Consider the following 25,255-nt stretch of genomic DNA (forward strand, 5'->3'; position numbering starts at 1 on the left):
ATGAAACTAATAAGAGAAAACGTGGACAATGATAGACTATAACAGTGATGGCTAACCTTTTTGCCATCGTGTGCCAGGAAGGGGGGGCAAGGGGAGGTTTGTGCGCACACGTGCCCACGCCCATAATTCTATGTGCCCCGCTCCTGGCACGCGATGGCCCAGTAGGTCCGTTTTTCTTTCTCACCCGGCTCCAGATCCTCTCTATACATTTGGGGAGTTGGAAAACGGGCCGTTTCGGGCCTCCGGAGGCCTCCGAGAGGGTGGGGAAGGCTGTTTTCGCCCTCCCCAGATGCATAGAGAGGATCTGGAGCCTGGTGAGAAAGAAAATGAGGCCTTCCGCACTCCCCACCCAGGCCCTCCGGAGGCAGGAAACAGCTTGTTTCCCTACTTCTGATGGACCCAGAAGGCCTGAAAATGCGTGCGCCGGAGCTGAGCTGGCGTGCCAGGCGACATGGTTCCGCATGCCGCCTGTGGCACGCGTGCCATAGGTTCACCATCACGGAACTATAACTTACCGTGTTTCCCCGAAAATAAGACCCTGTCTTATATTTTTTTGAACCCTGAAATAAGTGCTTGGCCTTATTTTCGGGGATGTCTTATTATTTTGGGGCGCATGGAGCAAGATGGGGATCCTCTTACAATCTTACCTGATTTCCAGCTCTGTTTTCCTAACCAGAGGAACCAGGGGACCAGCCGCACGTACAGTTAAAATTTTTCAGGGAGGGCTTATTTTCTGGGGGAGGCTTATTTTAGCACATGCGCTCAAAAGCCCGATTGGGCTTATTATCAGGTGAAGTCTTATTTTAGGGGAAACAGGGTAATAGAAGTGTGTATTATTATTAGAAATAGATAAGCGGATTGAATGTAATGATTATGATTAACCTGATTAGTTTTATTTGTATTAGAATGTATGACACTCAGGTGCCCCACACTGTTCACCCATTGATTTGATATTTTTATTTAAAAAAAAAAAACTTAAAAAAAAAAGATTAACCCCACCCTCTTGGGGATTGCCCTTTCTGTGCAGCAAACGTGGCATTGATTCAGGATCATGAGGACTAGAATCTCATTTTCTCATACTCAACCACTTGGTATACGCCTCACACTTGAAAGATGAGCTGCGTGTCAATTGGACAAATGAATAAGACAGGTAGTCCTCGGCTTATGACCACAATTGAGCCCCCGATTTTTTTTGTTGCTAAACGAGACATTTGTTAAGTGAGCTTTGCTCCGTGTTACAACCCGGTTGTTAAGTGAATCGCTGCAGTTGTTAAGTGAGTCACACGGTTGTTAAGTGAATCTGGCTTCCCCATGGACTTGGCTTGTCAGAAGGTCGCAAAAGAAGATCACGTGGCCCCGGGACGCTGCAACCGTCATAAATATGAATCAGTTGCCAGGCATCCGAATGTAAATCACACGCCATGTTGCAATGGTCGTAAGTGTGAAAAACAGCCCTTCTTTCAGTCCTGTTGTTAGTTTGAACGGTCACTAAATGAACTGTTGCAAGTCGAGGACTACCTGTATCCTATCAGTGAGTTCTAGAATGGAGAGATTTTGCTTTTTTTCAGCCCCTCTTTCTCTCCGACTCTTTTTCTTGGAGGACTAAATAGGCAGCCTTACCTGTAGCAGAAGCCACTGAACGGGGTTGATTTAAATCTGGGTCTCTTTGGGGGTTACATTTAAATCCTTGGAGGTTAATTGACCGGGTCAGTTGATCCTTTTTAATGAGTTCCTGCAACACATAAATCCTGCTCGATGAGGTCGGTGTATTGTGGGAACCGGCTAACCAGATTTGGTGAAGCCGTAACCCCTCCAAGCAGTGATGGGATTCAGCCGGTTCGCACCACTTCGGGAGAACCGGTTGTTAACTTTCTAAGCAGTTTGGTGAACTGGTTGTTGGAAGAAATCATTAGGGCAGAGAACCGGTTTTTAAATTATTTGAATCCCACCACTGCCTCCAAGCAACCTACGAATCTTTTAAAGTTTGGGTTAGTTTCTTTTCTGGCTTAATTTGTGGAAAGCCAGCCTGTTTGGGCTAGTTTCTGGTTTAATAAAGTGAGCGAACTGGTCACGTGCGTTGTCCGAACACAGCTTCTGTCTCAGTGGCCAAGACGCTGAGCTTGTCGATCAGAAAGGTCGGCGGTTCGAATCCCTTCAGTACAGGCCTCCTGCGTGATCAGGGGGTTGGACTAGATGACCTCCGAGGTCCCTTCTGGCTCTGTCGCTGTGACTCCCCTTGGCTTTGTTCCTGCACCCTTCCATCCAAGGTTCCCAATACTGCCGCCGCTGCTAGATGTTGTATTGTTGCCTTGCCGTCTACAAAGTGGTTTTGGTATGGTATTCACGGAGAAATCCTCTGAATTGAAAAAAGGCGGCTCTGATTTTGGTTTTGGGGGGGAAATGATGATCCTCCTGTTGTTCCTAGGCCCGCTTAAGGTGGAGCTGCAGGGTTGTGTCTCCCTCGCCACCACACTGACTGAGCCCTTCCAAAAGTTTTAACAGGGCAAGGGGCTCCCCCCCCACCACCGCCCCACCCGGGGGAAAGGGTGAAATCTAAAATTTGTTACTACCGGTTCTGTGGGCGTGGCTTGGTGGTGGGGTAATGTGACTGGGTGGGCGTGGCCAACTTTTTTTTTTTTTTTAACTTTTAAAAGCATTTTTTCTACAACCTTAAGAGGTTGCAGGAAAAAAATGCTTTTAGAAGCCTCTGACGATCAGGCAACTCAGCTGGGATCGCCAGAGGCTTTTAAAGGCATTTTTTTTTCTACAACCTTTTCGGCCGAAGAGGTTGTAGAAAAAATGCTTTTAAAAGCCTCCAACGATCCCAGCTGAGCCGCGCGATCATCAGAGGCTTTTTTTTTTACTCTTAAAAGCATTTTTTCAGCCGAAGAGGTTGTAGAAAAAATGCTTTTAAAAGTAAAAAAAAAAAAAAAAAAAAGCCTCTGATGATTGCGCGACTCAGCTGGGCATAGTGGGGGGGCGCACAGGGATTTTTGCTACCGGTTCTCCGAACGACCCGCCTCCATCGCTACCGGATCGGGCGATCCGGTCTGAACCGGGAGCATTTCACCCCTGCCTGGGAGGGGCTCCACTAACCATTTTCCTTCCCAGAATCACTCCCGCTGCGTCTCTTGTCGTCTGCAAACACGACATACTGTCCTGTTAAGGCTGCTTGGTTTTTCTTTTTTGCTTTCAAGCTTTGTTTATCACCCCGAAAAAAAAAAGCATTTTTCTCACCAGGCGATACAGCATCTGCCTTAAATGCTTTTTTTTTTAAAGCATATAATCCCCCCCCCCAAAAGAAACCAAACTTTTATTGTTTTCCCCCCTTCCCCCCTTCCCCATGTTCCTTCTTGTTACTGCTTGGTTCTATTTTGGCTCTGTCCGGGATTTTTAAGTTTTTCCTCCTTTCCTTTTCTGTTTGTTTCGGCATCCGGCCCTCAATTCCCTTCCCTTCTCTGTCTGCTGGGGGTCTGGATGCCTGTCACAAGTTAAAAAAATGCTTTTAAATTGTGGCAAAGAGGGGAAGAAAAAACCCTCCCTTTTTCCGTGCGTTTTTATGACTCGTCTTTTTTCTTTCTTTCTTTTTTTCTTTCCTTCCCTTTCAAGGTCCAGCACATCTGACACTAAACAGCCAAGGTATGGTTTTAAGTTTCTTTCCAGCAAAATGAGTTTTTGCTTTTTGTTAATTTTCTCTTTCTCCAGTTTTCCTGGTCATTTCTCTCTCTCTCTCTCTCTCTGCGTGTGTTTTCTCCCTCGCTTTTCCTCCTTTTCCAGCTGCTTTCTCTCTCTCTCTCTCTCTCCGATTTCTCTCTTCACATCTGCTTGAATCATTTCATCACCGCAACCGGGTTCTGACGTTTTCCTAGGTTTCCGCTCTTCTGCCGCTGCATTATCTATTTTCTTTCGAAGGGAGATACGTGTGTGTGTTTTTTATATGTTGGAGGGAAAGAATCGGCATGTTTCTCTGGGGTGGGGTGGGTGGGGGGCCTTGATACAACCTTGCAGAATGGGATGGATTGTGGTGGGGGGTTTGGGTGTCTGCTGGTTACCGTAGGACAGGATTTCTCAACCGTGGCAACTTTAAGATGTGTGGACTTCAATTCCCAGAATTCCCTAGCCAGCTATGTCAACTTCAATTCCCAGAATTCCCCAGCTAGCCACGTGAACTTCAATTCCCAGAATTCCCTGAATAGCCACATGAACTTCAATTCCCAGAATTCCCTGAATAGCCACGTGGACTTCAATTCCCAGAATTCCCTAGCCAGCTATGTCAACTTCAATTCCCAGAATTCCCCAGCTAGCCACGTGAATTTCAATTCCCAGAATTCCCTGGATAGCCACGTGGACTTCAATTCCCAGAATTCCCTGGATAGCCATGTGGATTTCAATTCCCAGAATTCCCTAGCCAGCTATGTGGACTTCAGTTCCCAGAATTCCCCAGCTAGCCATGTGAACTTCAATTCCCAGAATTCCCTGGATAACCACATGGACTTCAATTCCCAGAATTCCTTGGCTAGCCAGCTATGTGGACTCCAATTCCCAGAATTCCCCAGCCAGCTATGAGGACTTCAATTCCCAGAATTCCCTGGCTAGCCAGCTATGTGGACTTCAATTCCCAGAATTTCCTAGCCTGCTATGTGGACTTCAATTCCCAGAATTCCCCATCTAGCCATGTGGACTTCAATTCCCAGCATAGCTGGCTGGGGAATTCTGGGAGTTGAAGTCCACACATCTTAAAGTTGCCAGGATTGAGCAATGCCTTAGGGCATTTATAAGACTTGTGCAATTGGTCTTTTTTGGGCGGGCAGTATATCCCGGACGGGACTCAAGCTGGTGGCCCAGACAGGCTTGGTTCATTCAGGCAGGGAGAAGTCCTAATTTAGGGGTTCCCTTTGCATTCACAATAGGACAGACCAGCCTTTCTCTGCAGCCAAAAAAGGGGTAGCTTTCCACCCACACCCCGCAATCATTATTTCCAACAGCCACTAAAGGGTTTAAGAAGCAGCGAAATCTGCCATAAAATTAGGCCGAATGAATCCCCTCCTGGCTATTTGGATGATTCATTATTTGGAGATCTTTTTAACAAGAGTTTTGAAGCCCCAACAAACCTTTGCATTTACTTTGCTTGTGTTGCCCGCCACAGCGGGAAATTTGTATCCCGGGGCATCTCACAGTTTGCTGTGAAAGTCCAGTGGAACCCAGGGGAAAATCCAGTTGTTGTTTTTTTTTATAAAAGCTCAGGAAAGGGTCAGAGAGAGAATTGAGGTATACGTGAGTGGGGTGTCTGGGCTTTCCCACCAAATTAACATTAAAAAAAAAATATTTTCGACACCTCAGGCCACCTCCTGCTCCCCACTTATCTTTCATTCTTGCTTTGGAGACGATGCCAAGTTGATGCTTTCCTTAAATCCTCTTCAAAGGGAGGAGGAAGCTAATAATCCCACAAATGCCATTTTGGCAAACTGTTTTTGGGCTTCGTGTGTGCATAAGTGAATAGCGGAAGAGAAAAAAAACGAGCGTATTACCTTTCCCTTCGAATTGGCCGCTGTTGTCAAAATCGTGGCAGCGTGGAATAACGTAAGCCCAGCAAACCTTTGGCAATGCTGCCCATATTCCACATCCTGCATCACTTTTAAGGAGTAGGCAGAGAGCTAACTATAGCATCCAGTTGGCAGGGCAAAATCCAGAAGCAGGACACACCGTACCCACAAATTTAGCCACTTAAGAAGGACTGGCAGGTGTGAACGGGATGGTACTGAAAACCATCTTCTAGAAATGAGTCCTTGACTTATGACCACAACTGAGCCCAAAATTCCTCGCGGCTACGCGAAACCCTTATTAAGCGCATTTTGCCCCCGTTTTATGACTTTTCTTGCCACCGTTGTTAAGCGAATCCCTGCAGCAGTTAAGTTAGTAATACCAGCCGTTAAAGTGAATCTGGCTTCTCCCATTGACTTTGCTTTGTCGGAAGGTCGCAAAAAAGGGACCATGTGACACCCCCCCCAGGACACTGCAGCCGTCATAAATACGAGGCAGCCGTCATAAATATGAGGCAGCATTGGGGGGGAAGCTGCAATGGTGGTTAAGTGAAAAATGGTCCTAACTCACTTTTTTTCAGTGCCGTTGTAACTTTGAATGGTCACTAAATGAATTGTTGTTGTAAGTCAAGGACTACTTGTACAAGGCCCACATGGCCACTAATGGCTTCCTGGTCTCATATTTCTAACGGCTTGGCATCACCCAGACACATCGACGTTGCCAAAGTTCGCATTGGAGAAGGCACTCTAAAATAATTTATTTATTGACAAGATTGCCGCACTGCCCAATCAAATGACAGAAGAACTACACAAACCAGCAATCTCTCACAATATACCTAAGAATACAGGGCCAGAACTTCCTTTGCTAAGCAAGGTTGGTTGTTAAGTGAGACACACCTGTTTGTTGTCTTTTTTTTTTTTTAACCACGTTTGTGATGCAAACCAACTGCCGTTGTTAAGTGAGTTTTCCAAAGCACCAGAAGGCAGGACGAGAAACAGTGGATGGAAACTAATCAAGGAGAGAAGCAACCTAGAATTAAGGAGAAACTTCCTGACAGGGAGAACCATTAGCCAGCGGAACAGCTTGCCACCAGAAGTTGTGGGCGCTCCAACGCTGAAGACTTTAAAGAAGAGATTGGACAGCTGTTAGTCTGGGATCTCCTGCTTAATTAGGGGGCTGGACTAGAAGATCTCCAAGGTTCCTTCCACCTCTCTTATTCGGTTAATTAATCAGTGGAACAGCTTGCCACCAGAAATTATGGGAGCTCCAACATTGGAGGTTTTGAAGAAGAGATTGGACAGTCGTTTGTCTGAAATAGTACAGTCTCCTGCTCGAGCAGGGGGTTGGATTAGAAGACCTCCAAGATCCCTGCAAAACCCTATGTTTGTATGAATAATATGGTCATTTAAGTAAATCCAGCTTCCTTTGTTGACTTCACTTGGAAAGTCACAAATGGCGGATGGCACATGACCTCAGGATGCAGCAACCATCATAAATACCACCTGGTTGCACGTAAATTTTCATCCCATGACCACGGGGATGCTGCAACCGTCCTAAGTGTGAGGACCGGTCGTAAGTCAGCTTTTGCCGACTTCTCCGAACTACTCGAAATTCCCGTTACCGGTTCTTCAGAACCTGTCAGAACCTGCTGGATTTCACCCCTGGGATAATTGCAAGAAAATTCAGTGGGACCTAATAGACCGGGGGGGGGGGGGCGGAAGGGGGGGGAGGCAGGGTACAGAAAACAGTGGCAAAATGAATGTAAAATGAGGACTACCTTCATCCAATTAGAATCACACCTTTCCCCCTAGCTGGGCTTTAAAACGAAGAGATTACCTGAAAGTCAGGAATGAGCGCATCTCCAAGAATATATTCCCCAGGGCCCCGTAATTCACAAGGGACTAGGACCTTAATCAATGGCCTCCTTTGATTATCGAACAGTTGAATTATATGAGGCAAGGGGGGGGGGGGGGGCTAACGTTGCCCCACCCTGGAGGGCTTCAGAGGCAATAGGCCCGTGATGGCGAACCTATGGCACGCGTGCCAGAGGCAATAGGCCCGTGATGGCGAACCTATGGCACGCAGAGCCCTCTGTATGGGCATGCACGCCATCACCAGCTGATCTTATGGTTTCCGGCACGCCAGCCAGCTGGTCTTCGTGGGCGCCAGAGCACCAGAAAATGGCCTGAAAACAGCCCGAAAAATGGCTAAAAAACAGGCCGTTTTTCGGGCCGTTTTCTGGGCCTTTTTCAGGCCGTTTTCTGGACCGTTTTCAGGCCGTTTTTTGGACCGTTTTCAGGCCGTTTTTTGGACCATTTTCAGGTCAGAGCCTTCTGGCAATAACAGCAATAGCAATAGCACTTAGACTTATATACTGCTTCATAGTGCTTTCCAGCCCTCTCTAAGCGGTTTACAGAGTCAGTGTAGGTAGGTAGGTAGGTAGGTAGGTAGGTAGGTAGGAAGGAAGGAAGGAAGGAAGGAAGGAAAGAAGGAAGGAAGGAAGGAAGGAAGGAATAGCAATAGCACTTAGACTTATATACTGCTTCGTAGTGCTTTCCAGCCCTCTAAGCGGTTTACAGAGTCAGTGTAGGTAGGTAGGTAGGTAGGTAGGTAGGTAGGTAGGTAGGTAGGAAGGAAGGAAGGAAGGAAGGAAGGAAGGAAAGAAGGAAGGAGGGAATAGCAACAGCACTTAGACTTATATACTGCTTCATAGTGCTTTCCAGCCCTCTCTAAGAGGTTTACAGAGTCAGTGTAGGTAGGTAGGTAGGTAGGAAGGAAGGAAGGAAGGAAGGAAGGAAGGAAGGAAGGAAGGAAGGAATAGCAATAGCACTTAGACTTATATACTGCTTCGTAGTGCTTTCCAGCCCTCTCTAAGAGGTTTACAGAGTCAGTGTAGGTAGGTAGGTAGGTAGGTAGGTAGGAAGGAAGGAAGGAAGGAAGGAAGGAAGGAAGGAAGGAAGGAAGGAAGGAAGGAAGGAAAATAGCAATAGTACTGTCTTAGACTTATATACCACTTCGCAGTGTTTTACAACCCTCTCTAAGTGGTTTACAGAGTCAGCCTCTTGCCCCCAACAATCTAGGTCCTCATTTTACCGACCAAAATTGCAGGCAGCCAGCAGTCAGCAGAAGTAGCCTGCAGGACTGCGCTCTCACCACTGCGGCACCGAGGCTCAACAATGCAATGGTTATAGGTTGCGTGGCCATCCTACAGGTAGTCCTTGATTTACAAACATTTGCTTAGTTACCGATGTTACAACCGCACTGAAAAAAGTGACTTACGACCGTGTCTCACACTTACGACATCCCCGTGGTCACGTGATCAAAATTCAGAGGCTTGGCAACTGACTCATACTTATGACGGTTGCAGTATCCCAGGGTCACGGGATCCCCCTTTGCGACCTTCTAACGAGCAAAGTCAGCGGGGAAGCCAAATTCACTTAACAACCGTGTGACTAGCTTAACAACGGCTGGGATTCGCTTAACAACAACTGGGGCAAGAAAGGTTGCAAAATGGGACAAAGCTCACTTAACAGCTGCCTTGCTCAGCAACGGAAATGGGGGCTCCATTGTGGTCATAAGTCGAGGACTACTTGTACTTATACCTGGCTTCTGGGTTTGTCTCCAAGAGCAGGCCCATTTACAGGAGGTTACAGTAGCCCAGTCGCAAGGCGATAAGAACGTATAAAAACCTTCTCACCTGAGTTTTGTATCAAGCCCAGAGGTGGGTTTCAGCAGGTTCTGACTAGTTCTGGAGAACCAGTAGTGGAAATTTTGAGTAGTTCAGAGAACCGGTAGTAAAAATTCTGACTGGCCCCGCCCACATCTATTCTCTGCCTCCCAAGTCCCAGCTGATCGGGAGGAAATGGGGATTTTGCAGTATCCTTCCCCTGGAGTGGGGAGGGAATGGAGATTTTACAGTATCCTTCCCCTGCCACGCCCACCGAGCCACGCCCACAGAACCAGTAGTAAAAATTCTGACTGGCTCCGCCCCCATTCATTCTCTGCCTCCTGAGTCCCAGCTGATTGGGAGGAAATGGGGATTTTGCAGCATCCCTCCCCTGGAGTGGGGAGGGAATGGAGATTTTACAGTATCCTTCCCCTGCCACGCCCACCGAGCCACGCCCACAGAACCGGTAGTAAAAATTCTGACTGGCTCCGCCCCCATTCATTCTCTGCCTCCTGAGTCCCAGCTGATTGGGAGGAAATGGGGATTTTGCAGCATCCCTCCCCTGGAGTGGGGAGGGAATGGAGATTTTACAGTATCCTTCCCCTGCCACGCCCACCGAGCCACGCCCACAGAACCGGTAGTAAAAATTCTGACTGGCTCCGCCCCCATCTATTCTCTGCCTCCTGAGTCCCAGCTGATTGGGAGGAAATGGGGATTTTGCAGCATCCTTCCCCTGGAGTGGGGTGGGAATGGAGATTTTACAGCATCCTTCCCCTGCCACGCCCACTGAGCCACGCCCATCAAGCCACAGAACTGGTAGTAAATTTTTTTGAAACCCACCGCTGACCAAGCCTAACTCTAAGTAAGTTTTTGTTTTAAAAAGAAAAGCGATTTCAAGAATTCAAACTTCTCCTTAAAATAGAATCCTTTAGGGAATTGGTGGGTGGGAAAAGTACTTGGAACACATCACAGTTGGGTGGGTTCAACCCACTGGCCTACAGGAAGATGAGCCCAGCAAGGAAATAACTGTAGCTTTTAAGGGAAGATCAGCTGAGCAGAACGGGGTGGAGTGGGGTGGGAGGTGGGCATTCTGAGCACCAGCTTAGGAAAAAATCCGCCTGGCTTGCCCCTTCATTTGTGCAGGGCAGACCATAAACCTGTAGTTACCCTTGCAGAGGTGGAACAAGTCACAACTTGCAGGCAGGGGTTCCCTCCCAGCCCCATTTTTCTGTACCCTGCCTCCCCTCACCCACCCCGTCTATTAGGTCCCACTGAATTTTTTTTGTAATTATCCCAGGGGTGAAATCCAGCAGGTTCTGGAGAACCAGTAGCGGGAATATTAAGCAGTTCAGAGCAGTGGTGAAATCCAATTTTTTTTACTACCGGTTCTGTGGGTGTGGCTTGGTGGGCGTGGCAGGGGAAGGCTACTGCAAAATCCCCATTCCCTCCCCGCTCCTGGGGGAAGGATATTGCAAAATCTCCATTCCCACCTCACTCCTAAGGGAAGGATATTGCAAACTCCCCATTCCCTCCCCACTCCTGGGGGAAGGATACTGCAAAATCCCCATTCCCTCCCCACTCCTGGGGGAAGGATATTGCAAAATCTCCATTCCCGCCCCACTCCTGGGGGAAGGCTACTGCAAACTCCCCATTCCTGCCCCACTCCGGAAGGATACTGCAAAATCCCCATTCCTGCCCCACTCCTGGGGGAAGGATACTGCAAAATCCCCATTCCCTCCCCACTCCTGGGGGAAGGATACTGCAAAATCCCCATTCCCTCTCCACTCCTGGGGGAAGGATACTGCAAACACCCCATTCCCTCCCCACTCCTGGGGGAAGGATATTGCAAAGTCAGAACCTGCTGAAACCCACCTCTGGTTGTGGCCAATGTGAGGTTAGTCCTTAGTTGTGCAGGAAAAAGGGGTCTCGCTTACTGAATCACGTTCGTGCAAGCACCAGTAGGTGGCAATGAACCCCAATATATTTATTCTACATCACCTAAAAAGAGGCTAAAAGAGGACACACACACACACACACACATGAGTTTATTTATCTGTGTGTGTGTGAGAGAGAGAAAGAATGTGCGTGTGTAGGCACGCACTTTTAAAGCTTCCAACTGCGCTTCAGGTTTGATGTACAGTCCCAGAAGGATGCGGTTAATTGCTTAAAACAATGAAATATTTATTAGGGTGACTGAGAAACAGCGATCTGAGTCCTAAAAGCAAAAGGTTCCCGCGTTCTGCCTTCCTACTTCAACGCAACTCAGGAAGGCCGAGGCTGAATTGTTGGGGTTTTTAGAGTTAGGTCCAATGGTGGGATTCAGCCGGTTCGCACCACTTCGGGAGAACCGGTTGTTAACTTTCGGAGCAGTTTGGCCAACTGGTTTTTGGAACAAATCATTAGGGCAGAGAACCATTTGTTAAATTACTTAAATCCCACCACTGGTTAGGTCGGTGTTGAGCAAATGGCTCGACGGGATGAATTCTGCTTCCCAATTATGGTCGTAAACCAAAGACTGTACTTTGACACGACTACGTCACCCTCTCGGTAGCTTTTTCCTCTGCTTTTTCTTCTGTGATACTAAGCGGAAATCTGTTCGCCATGGTGTTTGTTTATTTTCCAAATCTGGCTTTTAAAGGGCTTGTTCGCACATTATGCTTAATCACTTTGAAATACCTAGTTAACCTTGTTAGCTGGGGGGGTTTTTTCTTCCCCCTGTTACACCAGCTCAGCCTCCTGGGTGTGTTTAGAATTCAGTATATAGCAGGAAGCCAGGCGATAGGCAAATCCAGTTACAAGGTTAAGCATCATCTGCCAATACTGGTAGTCCTGTATTGAAGTTCGCTTAGTGACTGTTTGGAAGTTACAACAGCTCTGAAGAAAGTGGTTTATGGGCAGGGGTGAAATCCAGCAGGTTCTGACAGGTTCTGGAGAACCGGTAGCGGAAATTTTGAGCAGTTCGGCGAACCGGCAAATACCACCTCTGTCTGACCTCAGAGTGGGGTGGAAATGAGGATTTTCCAGGATCCTTCCCTCTGGAGTGGGGTGGGAATGGAGATTTTGCAGTATCCTTCCCCTGGAGTGGGGCGAGAATGGAGATTTTGCAGTATCCTTCCCCCTGTAGTGTGTTGGGAATGGAGATTTTACAGTATCCTTCCCCTGGAGTGGGGTGGGAATGGAGATTTTGCAGTATCCTTCCCCCTGTAGTGGGGTGGGAATGGAGATTTTACAGTATCCTTCCCCTGGAGTGGGGTGGGAATGGAGATTTTGCAGTATCCTTCCCCTGGAGTGGGGTGGGAATGGAGATTTTGCAATATCCTTCCCCCTGGAGTGGGGTGGGAATGGAGATTTTGCAGTATCCTCCTGGAGTGGGGAGGGAATGGAGATTTTGCAGTATCCTTCCCCTGCCATGCCCACCAAGCCACGCCCACAGAACTGGTAGTAAAAAAAAATTGGATTTCACCGCTGCTTATCGGCGTTTTCCAAGTGTGGAAAATGGTCCCGAGTCATTTTTTTTTCAGTGCCGTTTTTAACTTCGAACGTTCGCTTAAGCGAACTGCTATAAGTCAAGGACTACCTTTAATTGTGCCTGTGTGTATGGACTCTGTAACGGCGTTGACCAACCTTAGAACTTTTAAGATGCATGGACTTCCTCTCCCAGAGGCCGAGTAATACAGATATATGGCATGAATGCAACCAGGTATTTTAAAGATCAATATAGTTATGTTTTTGTGGACAACAGATTCTTCCTTACAAGACGGATGGGAATCTGGGATTCTTTGATCCTGCTGTGGGTATTCTCAGAAAGTGGACATAAAATGGAAACCTTGGGGGATAGAAAGAGTGCAGAGAAGAGCAACAAAGAGGATGAGGGGGCTGGAGGCTAAAACATAGGAAGAACGGTTGCAGGAACTGGGTATGTCTAGTTTAATGAAGAGAAGGACTAGGGGAGACATGATAGCAGTCTTCCAATATCTCAGGGGCTGCCCCAAGGAAGAGGGAGTCAAACTATTCTCCAAAGCACCCGAGGGTAGAAGAAGAAGCAACGGGTGGAAACTAATCAAGGAGAGAAGCAGCCTAGAACTAAGGAGAAATTTCCTGACAGTGAGAACAATTGATCAGTGGAACAGCTTGCCACTAGATGTTCCACACTGGAAGTTTTAAAGAAGAGATTGGATAACCATTTGTCTGAAATGGTATAGGGCAGTGATGGCGAACCTTTCTGCCATCACGTGCCAAAAGCGGGGGGAGCACGGAGGGGGAGGAGTTGCGCATGTGCCCACACCCATAATTCAATGCACCCTGCTCCTGCCCCCCCGTGCATGTGCGCATGAACCCCCTGCACTCCCCCCCACTTTTGGCACGCGATGGAACGGTAGGCCCGTTTTTTGCCCTCCCCAGACTCCAGAGGCTTTCCTGGGGAGGGCGAAAATGGCCTTCCCCACCCCCCGGAGGCCTTCCGGAGGCTGGAAACGGCCCGTTTCTTGACTTCTGGTGGGACCAAAAGGCCCGTTTTTCACTCTCCCCAGGCTCCAGAGCCTTTCTAGGAACCTGGGGAGGGCGAAAGTGGCCTTCCCAACCCCCCCGGAGGCTGGAAACAGCCTGTTCCCCGACTTCCAGTGGGCCCGGAAGGTCTGGAAATCAGCTGGTACGCACCGGAGCTGAACTAGGGCAACGCTCGCGTGCCCACTGATATGAGGTGGCACATGTGCCATAGGTTCGCCATCTCGGGTATAGGGTTTCCTGCCTGAGCAGGGGGTTGGGCTAGAAGACCTCCAAGGACCCTTCCAACTTTGTTATTCTATTCTATCGTAGAATCAATTACAGGTAGCCCTCGACTTCCAGCCATTCGTTTAGTGACCTTCCAGAGTTACAACAGCACTGAAAAAAAAAGCTGACTTCTAACCAGTTCCTTGCAAGTGCAACCATTTGCCGGATCCCCCACATTCCGGGTGCTGGGCAACTAGCCTGTGCTGGTAGTCCTTGACTTAACAATAGTTCGCTTACAAAATTACAACGGCATAGAAAAATGTGGACTTATGACCGTTTTTTACAATGAAGACCTTTGGGGCATCCCCATGGTCATGTGATCAAAACTCAGTCTCTTGACCACTGGCTCCTATTTACGACCGCTGCAGTGCCCCCTGTCACTAGGATCCCCCTTTCCGACCTTCTGACAAGCTAAATCAATAGTGGAAGTCGGATTCACTTAAAACACCGGGTTACTAACTTACCAACTGCAGTGATTCACTTAATGACTGCAGCCAAGAAGGTCAGAAACAGGGCAAAACTCCCTTTACAAAAGTCTCACTTAACAACTGAAACGTTGGGCTCCATGGTGGACGTAAATCGAGGACTATTTGTATTTATGGTGGTTACGGCATCCCCAGCCAGTTTCCAACAAGCCAAGTTAACGGGGGAAAGACAGATTCGCTTAATCATGGCGTAATTTACTTAACAACGGCAGTGATTCGCTCAATAACCGTGGCAAAAATGTCATTCAATGAGGCCCAATTCACTTACGAAACTGCCTTGCTTAGCAATGGAAAGTCTGGTTTCAATTCTGGTCATAAATCAAGGACCTGTTTAGCAATGTATGTCTGTCATTTTCTTTGGCTCCCCCTCCTGGAGCAGGTTGCTTACTACACCTCTTCATCCTTTGCAGAGGGAGCATCCTTCCTTAAGTTAGTACCTGGCCCATCATTCTTACTTCCAGAGAAAGTTTCTGGTCTCCGTGTGGATATGATTGATAACAAACACGTGGCAGAAAGCCGACACTTCGCTTTGAAACAAACCAGCTCTCCATTTCATAGAATCATAGAGAGGTTTGGAAAGGGATCTTAAGCGGTCATCTAGTCTAACCCCCCCGGCCCAGTGTGAGAATCTGCTAAAGTTTAAACCTACAGCCATTTAACGTCTGCTTAAACACTTGGCCGGTCTGACTCATTGCAAAAACAGCTTTTACAGCTAAACAACATCCTCCTGTAAAGGGTAATGTTATCTAAGTATAGAATTTCAGGTTGGAGCAAAACCTTGGAGATCGTCTAGTCCCGTGATGGTGAACCTATGGCATGCGTGCCACAGGTGGCACACGGAGCCGTATCTGTGGGCATGCAAGCGTTGCCCTAGCTCAGCTCCAGTGCACCAGCCAGCTGATTTTCGGGCCTTCCGGAAGTCAGGAAACGGGCTGTTTCTGGGCTCTAGAGGGCCTCCGGGGGGGTGGGGAAGGCTGTTTTTGCGCTCCCCAGGCTCCTAGAAAGGCTCTGGAACCTGGGGAGGGCGAAAAATGGGCCTTCTGGTCCCACCGGAGGTTGGTAAATGGGCCATTTCCGGCCCCCGGAGGGCCTCCAGGGTGGTAGGGAAGGCTGTTTTTGCCCTCCCCAGGCTCCAAGAAAGCCTCTGGAACCTGGGGAGGGCGAAAAATGGACCTATTAGGCCCACTGTGCCATTGCGTGCCAAAAGCAGGGGGAGCGCGGATGGGTGTGTGTGTATGCGCGGGGGGCCGAGGCACATTGAATTATGGGTGTGGGCACATGCATGACCCCCCCCGCGCTACCCCCCGCTTTTGGCACGCGACGGCAAAAAGGTTCGCCCTCACTGATCTAGTTTAACCCCTGCCGGCCCAGTGCAGGGATCTTATACAGGTAGTCCTCGACCTTACAACCACAATTGAGCCCAACATTTATGTTGCTAAGTGAGAAATGTGTTAAAAAAAATGTGTGGCCCCATTTCACGACATGTCCTGCCACGTTATGTTAAGCGAATCGCTGCAGTTGTTAAATGAGTAAGACGGTTCTTAAGCGAATCTGGCATCCCCGTTTGTAAACAGTTTATCCCCTGATGCTCGGGATACGGCAACTGTCATAAATGTGAGTCGGTGGTCAAGCATCCGAACGTAAATCACGTGACCGTGGGGTGGGGGGGTGTTGCAACGGTCGTAAGTGTGGACACGGGTCTTTTTTTTTGAGGGCTGTTGTAACTTGTTGTAAATGGAGGATTACCTGTACAATACTATACTTTGGTTTTGCTTATTAGAGGATTTGTATTCTCATGTTGGCCTTTCTCCCTATGCTGAGGGAGGGGAGGGCACCAGTGATGGGTTTCAAATTTTTTTTACTACCAGTTCTGTGGGTGTGGCTTGGTGGGCGTGGCAGGGGAAAGATACTGTAAAATCTCCATTCCCTCCCCAATCCAGGGGAAGGATCCTGCAAAATCCCCATTTCCTCCCCATCAGCTGGGACTTGGGAGGCAGAGAATAGATGATAGTCAGAATTTTTTTTACTACCGGTTCTCCGAACTACTCAAAATTTCCGCTACCGGTTCTCCAGAACTGGTCAGAACCTGCCGAAAAACCCACCTCTGGAGGGGAAACCCCCCCCCCTTAAAATGGCACCTCTCCTCTTCAGGAGGAGAGATACCCAAGGGGGGAACCCCAAGATTTGCCAGAGGATAAAATCATTTTTTTTTTTTTTTGCAAAGAAATCAATAACAAAGGGAATTTTGAAGCCGCGGAGGTGCCAGGGGAAGGAACAAAAGGGAAATTTTGACTTGATCCAAATCAACTGTATGGATCACGACCGCTTTGGGTTCTGGCTTTAGTAAAACAATAATCTGATCCAAAAGGATTCCTCCCCTCTCCCCCTCACATAACCTGCCCCCCCCATAGATGAAACAAAGTAGATTTTATAACAGTTTATCTTCCCAGCCACCTGTACTGTTTAAGTGATGGAGTGTTTTCTCTTCCCCCTCATTTGCATAACTGCTAAAATGTACATTTCCCCAGATTTTTTTTTTTTTTAAAAAAATGCAAATCAGGCCGCTTTTCTTATGTGATAAATGTTTCAGCGCAAGTTCTTCTAGTATAAACGTTATTTTTTTTTAAAAAAAATAAAATAAAATAAACACACACACATACAAACTAACAGCTGCTGTTTACAGGCAGCCTACCTTTCTTTCGCTGAATTTGGTTTCATTCGGATGCCAGCAGCCAGCCTGGGTGTGAAAACTGATAGGGCCTGTGCAAACTCTCCCCACCCCCCAGGGAAATAATTGTTTTAGCCCCCCACCCCCTCTTCACACCTCAGCCTTTGTTTTATATCCTACTGGCGTAGGGTTTTTCAAAGCAAATAAAGCGAGAACTCCTAAGAAACTTGGTGAATTCGGGTCGTCCTCGACTTACAACCGCAATGGAGCTCAGCCGTTTCTGTCCCTAAGCGAGAGACTTGTTAAGTGAGCTTTGCCCCCATTTTACGATTCACTTTTGCTAAGTGAATCCTGGCGGTTGTTAAGTGAGTAACCTGGTTGTTAAGTGAATCCGGCTTCCCCATTGACTTTTGCTTGTCAGAAAGTTGCAAAAGGGGATCACATGACACACACACCCCTCCCCCGGGACCAGCGGTGAAATCTGACCGGATCTGTCTGGTTCGCGCGAACTGGTAGCGCCGGCGGCGGGAGGCTCCTCCCACCTGCCGGAACGTCATTGCGTCCTGTTTTTTACCCTCTGCGCCTACGCAGAAGAGGTGCATAGTGCGCTCCAACCGGTAGCAAAGGTAAGCGGATTTCACCGCTGCCCGGGACATTGCCACTGTCATAAATAGGAGTCAGTTGCCAAGCTGCCTGAATTTTAATCACATGACCGTGGGGGTTTGTGGCAACGGTCGTAAGTGTGAAAAATGGCCACAAGTCATTTTTTCCAGTGCCGTTGTAGCTTTGAATGGTCGTTAAATGGAACTGTTGTAAGTGGAGGACTACCTGTAATATGAACAGCTGGTAGAGACAGCGGTATAGGCATAAAAGAAAAGAAAAGAGATGAGATGAGATGGCTACAGTGGTGTTACCAGTTCTACACGTTTGTAAAAAAAAAAACAGAGCTTTGATTGTATCACCATGGTTGCCATATTGATGTTTTAGAAATTATAACCTGGGTAGAGCCCTCTGCTGGAAATGTACGTGCCTCCGGTTTTTAATCTCCGATAATACCTTTCATTGTGTTTGTACACAATATGTGAACTAGAACAGAGCAGAACAAAATAGAATAGAGAAGAAATAATAATAGAATAGAATAATGAAGGAATTATAATAAAGTGGAATAGAATAGAATAGAAATAAGAATAGAAATAGGGATACTGATAGGATAGGATAGAATATAGAATAGAATAGAATAATGAAGAAATAATAATAGAACAGAATAGAATAGAATGGAATGGAATGGAATAGAATAGAATAGAATAGAAATTAGGAATGGAATGGAATGGAATGGAATGGAATGGAATGGAATGGAATAGAATAGAATAGAATAGAATAGAATAGAATAGAAAATTAGAATTAGAATTAGAATTAGAATTAGAATTAGAATTAGAATTAGAATTAGAATGGAATGGAATGGAATAGAGAATAGAATTAAATAGAATAAAATAGAACAGAACAGAATAGAATAGAATAGAATAATGAAGAAATAATAATAGAACAGAACAGGAATAGAATATGGAATAATAAGTCATCGTAAGTCAAGGACTACCTGTAAAGTATGCTGCAGATGAACTGGTTTGTCCGGAGAGCACAGGGCTGTGTGTCTGGATTGGGCTCCGTGTCCAGTCAGTCCCCGCTAATGGTCTGTTCTGCTTCTCCAGTAGGGTCCTTCCTGTACTCGGAAGGGGGGGCAGAGAGAACAGCCAGTGAGACCCCCCAGGCATCAAAAGGTCAGTGGACATCCCTTCCCCCCCCTCCACCTCTCCTCTAGTATGACAAAGGCTCAGCTGCCTGCTATGGCAGCTTCCCCCATTATCAGCAAAGAGACCGGCCTCCCTCCCTACCAAAGGCAAATCCGAACATTTTCATCCATGGGGGGGACACAAATAAACTGAAAAGCAAATTAGTTCCCGGAATTCCTTACAACCCCCTTGCATCTCCTTAAATCCTGCTTGAGCAGGGGCAGGGTTGGAATAGAAGACCTCCAAGGTCCCTTCCAACTCTTATTATTCTATGTCTTTAAGGTCTCTTCCATTTCTGTTATTCCGGTTCAAGACAACGCCAGGATAATATGGCAAAATGAGTGGCTTCTAAAGCAGCGTTTCTCAACCTTGGCTGTTTTAAAACCTGGCTGGGGAATTCTGGGTGTTGAAGTCCACAGGGTCTTCAAATGGTCAAGGTTGGGAAACCTTGCTACAGAGAGGGGTGGGCATCAAAAATTTAAGCAAGGGGTTCTTTGCCCGGTTGCTGGGTGGGCGTGGCCATGCTGGGCGTGGCCTTTTTTTTTTTTTAATTGCTTTATATGCCGCTCTTCTCCGGAGACTCGGGGCGGCTTACAATGCGTTAAGCAATAGCCTTCATCCTTTTGTATATTTATACAAAGTCAGTTTATTGCCCCCACAAACTGGGTCCTCAATTTACCTACCTTAGAAAGGATGGAAGGCTGAGTCAACCTTGAGCCTGACGAGATTCGAACTTGCAGTAATTGCAGGCAGCTGGTATTAATCACAATGCTATCAGTCTGCTGAGCCACCAGGCCCTTTTTGGCCTCCTGCAGTACGACGGTGTGTATTTCGTGGTGCAGGAGGCCTCCCCAGGTTCCGGAGGTTTTTCTTGAGCCTCCGGGAGGGCGAAAACGGCTTCCCCAGGCTCCGGAGGCCCTCTAGAGGCCGGAAACTCGCCCGTTTCCAGCCTTCCTGAACTTCCGGTAGGCCTGTTTTTCGCCCTCCCTGAGCCTCCACGTGCAACCTGCAATCCAAAACAGGCCGCGTGGGGACTCCTGGGAGGGGCCGGGCAGGGTGGGCGGGGCCAGCCAGGAGTGGGATTTGGGGGTTCTCCAAACTGCACAGAATCTTAGCTAGAGGTTCTCCCGAACCCCTGCGAACCCCCAGGGGCCCACCCCTGGCTACAGGGCAGGGAGGCTTTGTCGATTGACAAATACTTTACTTTTCAGTGTTTAAACTGGAGACGAACCAGAAGATAGTAGGTTTTGCCTCTGGAAAAGGGGTGGCAGGCACACGACCTATCTCAGATTTGCCCATGAAAAAGGGGTGGCACCACATCAACATTCAAGCAAACTCCTTTTTTTTTTTCTTTATGCCTTTTGATTTTTTGCTCAGGAGTAACTTGTTCGTGTCACCTTGGAGAGTTTTCTCACTCCAAACTCCGGCTTTGGGATTTCCAGGTGGTCTCCCATCCAGTCCAAGGACTGAGGAGCAAAGTCCTGGCTCTGCTTAACTTTTAGTGAAGTTGCCACCTCCATATACCTCCTTTTGAATGGGGATTTCCAGTGGAGCCTGGAGCTTTTGGGGCACCGTGGACTAGAGGCATGATAAAGGGTGGCTGAATTCTCACCCGCTGCTTAAGCAGGCCGATGGAGAAATGCCGGTTGTCGTCTTGGTTAGTTGTGGTGCGTCCGTCCTGTTGCGTTTGATTTGTTACGATGCGGCGGGTTGTGCGTTGCAGAAAACGGCTTATTTCCGTCATTCAGGCTAAACGTGTTGTGCGAATGCAAATGTCGCGAGGTTGCAAGTAAATTCTACTTGGGAGTAAGTGGGGGAGCTGATGCCGAAACGGAGGAGAAACTCAACGCTAGAAACTCGAAGAAGAACCGGGAGTAAAAAAAATGCTAAAAAAGTTAAAAAAAAATAAAATAAAGTTCCGACGATCCGCTGAGTGACACGCGATCGTCGGAACTTTTTTTAAGAAAACTTTTTAAAGCATTTTTAACTACCCAGTTCCATGTCGAAGCTGAAATCCACAGACACTGGCTGGGGAATTCTGGGAGCTGAAGTCCACAGCTGCTATTAAAAATGGACAAGTTGAAATCCACAAGTTTGAACTCCAGAAAGTCTTAAAGCGGACAAGGTTAAAAACAAAAAAACCCCCATTGCTTTGATGTTTACACCTCTTGTGTGTTCTGAGATTTCTGGATTTCCCAGGACTGAGATAGCAAAAGGTGCTGGCGATGATACTTTTAAAATATTTTAAGTCGTCTTTCTTTCCATATTCTCTCTACTCTGCAAGGATGAATTGGAGGCTCTGTTTTATATGCCTCGGGTTTCAAGTTTTAATCTTCCTCATTTCAGGTAGGACGAAAGGTGTGTGTGTGTGGGGGGGGAACCTGCTCTGAAATTCTGGAGAGTAGCGGGTAGGATGGCTAACTAAGTCAGCCCCCTGTGGTTATAATAGAATGAACTCTTTTCTAATCCATGAGGACTAGAGCCTTGTTTCCCTTTAGGCCCAGCGCAGCAGGGCAAGTTCTGTGTACAGTGGTTCAGTTCCAAATTGGCTGCTGGTTTGTGTAAGGTGATGTCTAAGGATGTGTGTGTGTGTGTGGGTCTTCCTTTGTCCCATTTGTGTTACCCAGGTTGCTCTCCTTTGTATTACACCTTTTTACCGACTGCATATTTTAAATCTGGGTTAATGAGGTTTTGGAAGGAGGTTTAATGTGTGTATGAATCATCCCCAAAACTGTTTCCGCCCAGCACCATTGATAAGGTAAAACATAAAGTTAATCTTGGTGGAAGCCTTCCTTGGTTTGATGTTTTGTAGTTTTGGGAAAAACTCAGATACAGATTAACGGGAGTTGGAAGGGACCTTGGAGGTCATCCAGTCCAACCCCCCGCCCAAGCAGGAGACCCTACACCATTTCTGACAGGTGGCAGTCCAATCTCTTCTTGAAAGCCTCCAGTGATGGAGCAACCACAACTTCCGATGGCAACTTCTGTTCCATTGGTTGGAAGGGACCTTGGAGGTCATCTAGTCCAACGCAAGCAGGAGACCCTACACCATTTCTGACAGATGGCTGTCCAGTCTCTTCTTGAAAGCCTCCAGTAATGAAGCTTCTGAAGGCAATTTCTGTTCCAGGGTTGATTGTTCTCACTGTCAGAAAATGTCTCCTTATTTCCAGATTGAATCTCTCCTGGATAGGTTTCCATCCATTATTCCTTGACTGGCCTGCTTTGGAAAATAGCTTGGCCCCCTTTCTCCTCTCTGGGGCAGCCCCTCAAATATTGGAAGACTGCTCTCCTGTCTCCCCTGGTCCTTCTCTTCCCTAGACTAGCCATGCCCAGTTCCTGCAACCGTTCATTGTATGTTTTAGTCTCCAGTCCCCTAATCATCCCTTCCAACACACTTTTCAGTTCAATCATGATGGAAGGGACCTTGGAGGTCATCTAGTCCAACCCCCCCTGCCCAAGCAGGAGACCCTACACCATTTTTGACAGAGGGCAGTCCAGTCTCTTCTTGAAAGTCTCCAGTGATGAAGCTCCCACAACTTCTGAAGGCAACTTCTCTTCCATGAGTTGATTCAGGAAATTCCTCCTTATTTCCAGGTTGAATCTCTCCTTCATCAATTTCCATCCATTCTTCCTTGTCTGGCCTTCGGGTGCTTTGGAAAATAGCTGGACCCCCTTCCTCCTCTCTGGGGCAGCCCCTCAAATATTGGAAGATGCTATCCTGTCTCTCCTGGTCCTTCTCTTCACTAGACCAGCCATGCCCAGTTCCTGCAACCGTTCATCGTATGTTTGAGCCTCCAGTCCCCTAATCCTCTTGGTTGCCCTTCTCTGCACTCTTTCTAGAGTCTCAACCTCTTTTTATAATGTGGTGATCAAAACTGGATGCAGGACTCTAGGTATAGTAGTAGTCTACACCTAGATGTTTAGTCCGTTTTTGGTTCTACGCATGCAGTTCTCAAGTGCGATCAGTTCAGCGATCAAATGCAGATACAGGCAGTCCTTGACTTATGACTATTCGTTTAGCAACCGTTCGAAGTTACAATGGCACTGAAAAAAGTGACTTACACCAAGTCCTCACGCTTATAAACGGTGCAGCATTCCCACGGTCACGCGATTGAAGGGTGGGAGCTTGGCACTTAGAATGGGTGCGTTGCAGCCTCCGGAGTTATGCGATTGCCATTTGCGACTTTCCAAGCCAGCTTCCAAGAATGGGGGAAACCCAGCTTTGCTTAACAACCGCATGATTCGCTTAACAACTGCATTGGGGGTGTTACTTGGAACCCCGATACAGTGATTCTCTGAATAACCATGATAAAAACAGACATAAAATCTGGCGCAACTCTTTTTAACAACCCACTTGTTTTAACCAGATGGAAATTCTGGTTCCAATTGTGGTCGTAAGTCGAGGACTGTCTAACTCAGACTGGGCTGCTTCCTCCTTGCTTCTTCCTGATCCTCTCTCTCCTGATTCTTTAGTCCCAACTTACAACAGTTCATTTAATGAACCGTTCAAAGTTACAGTGGCACTGGGGAAAAAAATGACTTAGGACCGTTTTTCCACACTTACGACTGGTGCAGCATCTCCCCCTAGTCATGTGATCAAAATTGGCAACTGGTTCGTATTTATGACGGTCGTAGCATCCCCTGGGGTCATGCGATCCCTTTTTGCGATCTTCTGACAAGCAAAGCCAATGAGGAAGCCAGATTCACTTAACAACCGTGCTACTAACTGAACAATGGCAGTGATTCATTTAACAGCTGTGGCAAGAAAGCTCGTAAGGTGGGGCAAAACTCACTGAAGAAGTGTCCCGTTTAACAACATAGATTTTGGGCTGGATTATGGTCGTAAATTGAGGATTGCCTGTATTGGTGTGTATCTCGGCCCAAGATGCATAAACAGCTGCATCAACAGAGGGATAGAATCAAGATCATGTGAAGTGTTAATGCCACTTTATAAGGCCTTGGGAAGGCCACACTTTGGAATACGGCATCCAGTTTTGGTCAAAAAAGATATGGAGACTCTGGAAAGAGAGCAGAGAAGAGCAACGAAGATGGTTAGGGGACTGGAGGCTAAAACATAGGAAGAACGGTTGCAGGAACTGGGTATGTCTAGTTTAATGAAGAGAAGGACCAGGGGTGACATGATAGCAGTCTTCCGATATCTCAGGGGCTGCCCCATAGAAGAGGGAGTCAAGCTGTTCTCCAAAGCACTTGAGGGCAGGACAAGAAGCAACGGGTGGAAACTAATCAAGGAGAGAAGCAACTTAGAAGTAAGGAGAAATTTCCTGACAGTTAGGACAATTAATCAGTGGAACAGCTTGCCACCAGAAGTTGTGAATGCTCCAACACAGGAAGTTTTTAAGAAGATGTTGGATAATCATTTACCTGAAATGGTGTAGGGTTTCCTGCCTAAGGAGGGGGCTGGACTAGAAGACCTCCAAGGTCCCTTCCAACTCTGTTATTCTCTTCTCTTCTCTTCTCTTCTCTTCTCTTCTCTTCTCTTCTCTTCTCTTCTCTTCTCTTCTCTTCTCTTCTCTTCTCTTCTCTTCTCTTCTCTTCTCTTCCCTTCCCTTCCCTTCCCTTCCCTTCCCTTCCATTCCATTCCATTCCATTCCATTCCTAATTTCTATTCTATTCTATTCTATTCTATTCTATTCTATTCTATTCTATTCTATTCTATTCTATTCTATTCTATTCTATTCTATTCTATTCTAAAGATTGAACCACGCTCGCCCCGTAGCCTGGCGTACGTCCACAGAGCAGGGGCTCGCGAGAGGCTCTTGCCGTCTGAAGCAACACCCTGCATGTGACACTCACACTGTGCGCGGGTCCCCTCTCCCTGCCAGCTGTGCGGAGCGTGAAATATCGCAGCCTTAATATTTAATTACAAAGCAAGCAATTAATACTCTCCATCCGGGGAGGGTGGCAGAGAGACGCCCTGGGAATGTTAGCATTAATGAGGCATTCAGTACAAATAAGATGCCGTTAATATACCAAAGGCTGTGATTGATCTGGATTGCAAGCAGCGTCGTGCAATGGGGTGTGTGTGTGTCAGTAGGTCAGCGGACAAGGGCATAAAGTACCAAAACCAGCCTATCGTTTTGAAATGATTCCTTCGTTGTAGCTGTGCGGTCTCTTTCTGCACCAGTGCCAGGGTAGGAAAGACGAATTTCATCTTGGGATTTATTTTATCCATTCCTTCCTTCCCCCCCATCCCAAATCTTTAAGGAAAGAACGGATCGCAACACCTCCAACCTATTTAAATTTAACTTAAAAATTCCATGGAAGTTTGTGTCATTCAAAAAAACAACAACACAAAACCAAGCATTGGGCCAAGCTG

General features: G+C 47.2%; 1 protein-coding gene across 1 annotated transcript in view; it reads left to right on the top strand.

Annotated features, from left to right (window-relative positions):
- The window catches only part of NRXN2 (neurexin 2), a 428,827-nt gene that overhangs the window by 65,464 nt on the left and 338,108 nt on the right, over positions 1-25,255 (top strand). The window contains exon 3 of the mRNA XM_070951426.1: positions 18,838-18,906. Within this exon, the coding sequence (XP_070807527.1) occupies positions 18,838-18,906 (69 nt within the window). The remainder of the gene's footprint in view (positions 1-18,837; positions 18,907-25,255) is intronic.

Source organism: Pituophis catenifer, unplaced genomic scaffold, assembly GCF_029215685.1.
Source record: "Pituophis catenifer annectens isolate HBS135680 unplaced genomic scaffold, rPitCat1.0.hap2 SCAF_10, whole genome shotgun sequence".
Lineage (NCBI taxonomy): Eukaryota > Metazoa > Chordata > Lepidosauria > Squamata > Colubridae > Pituophis > Pituophis catenifer.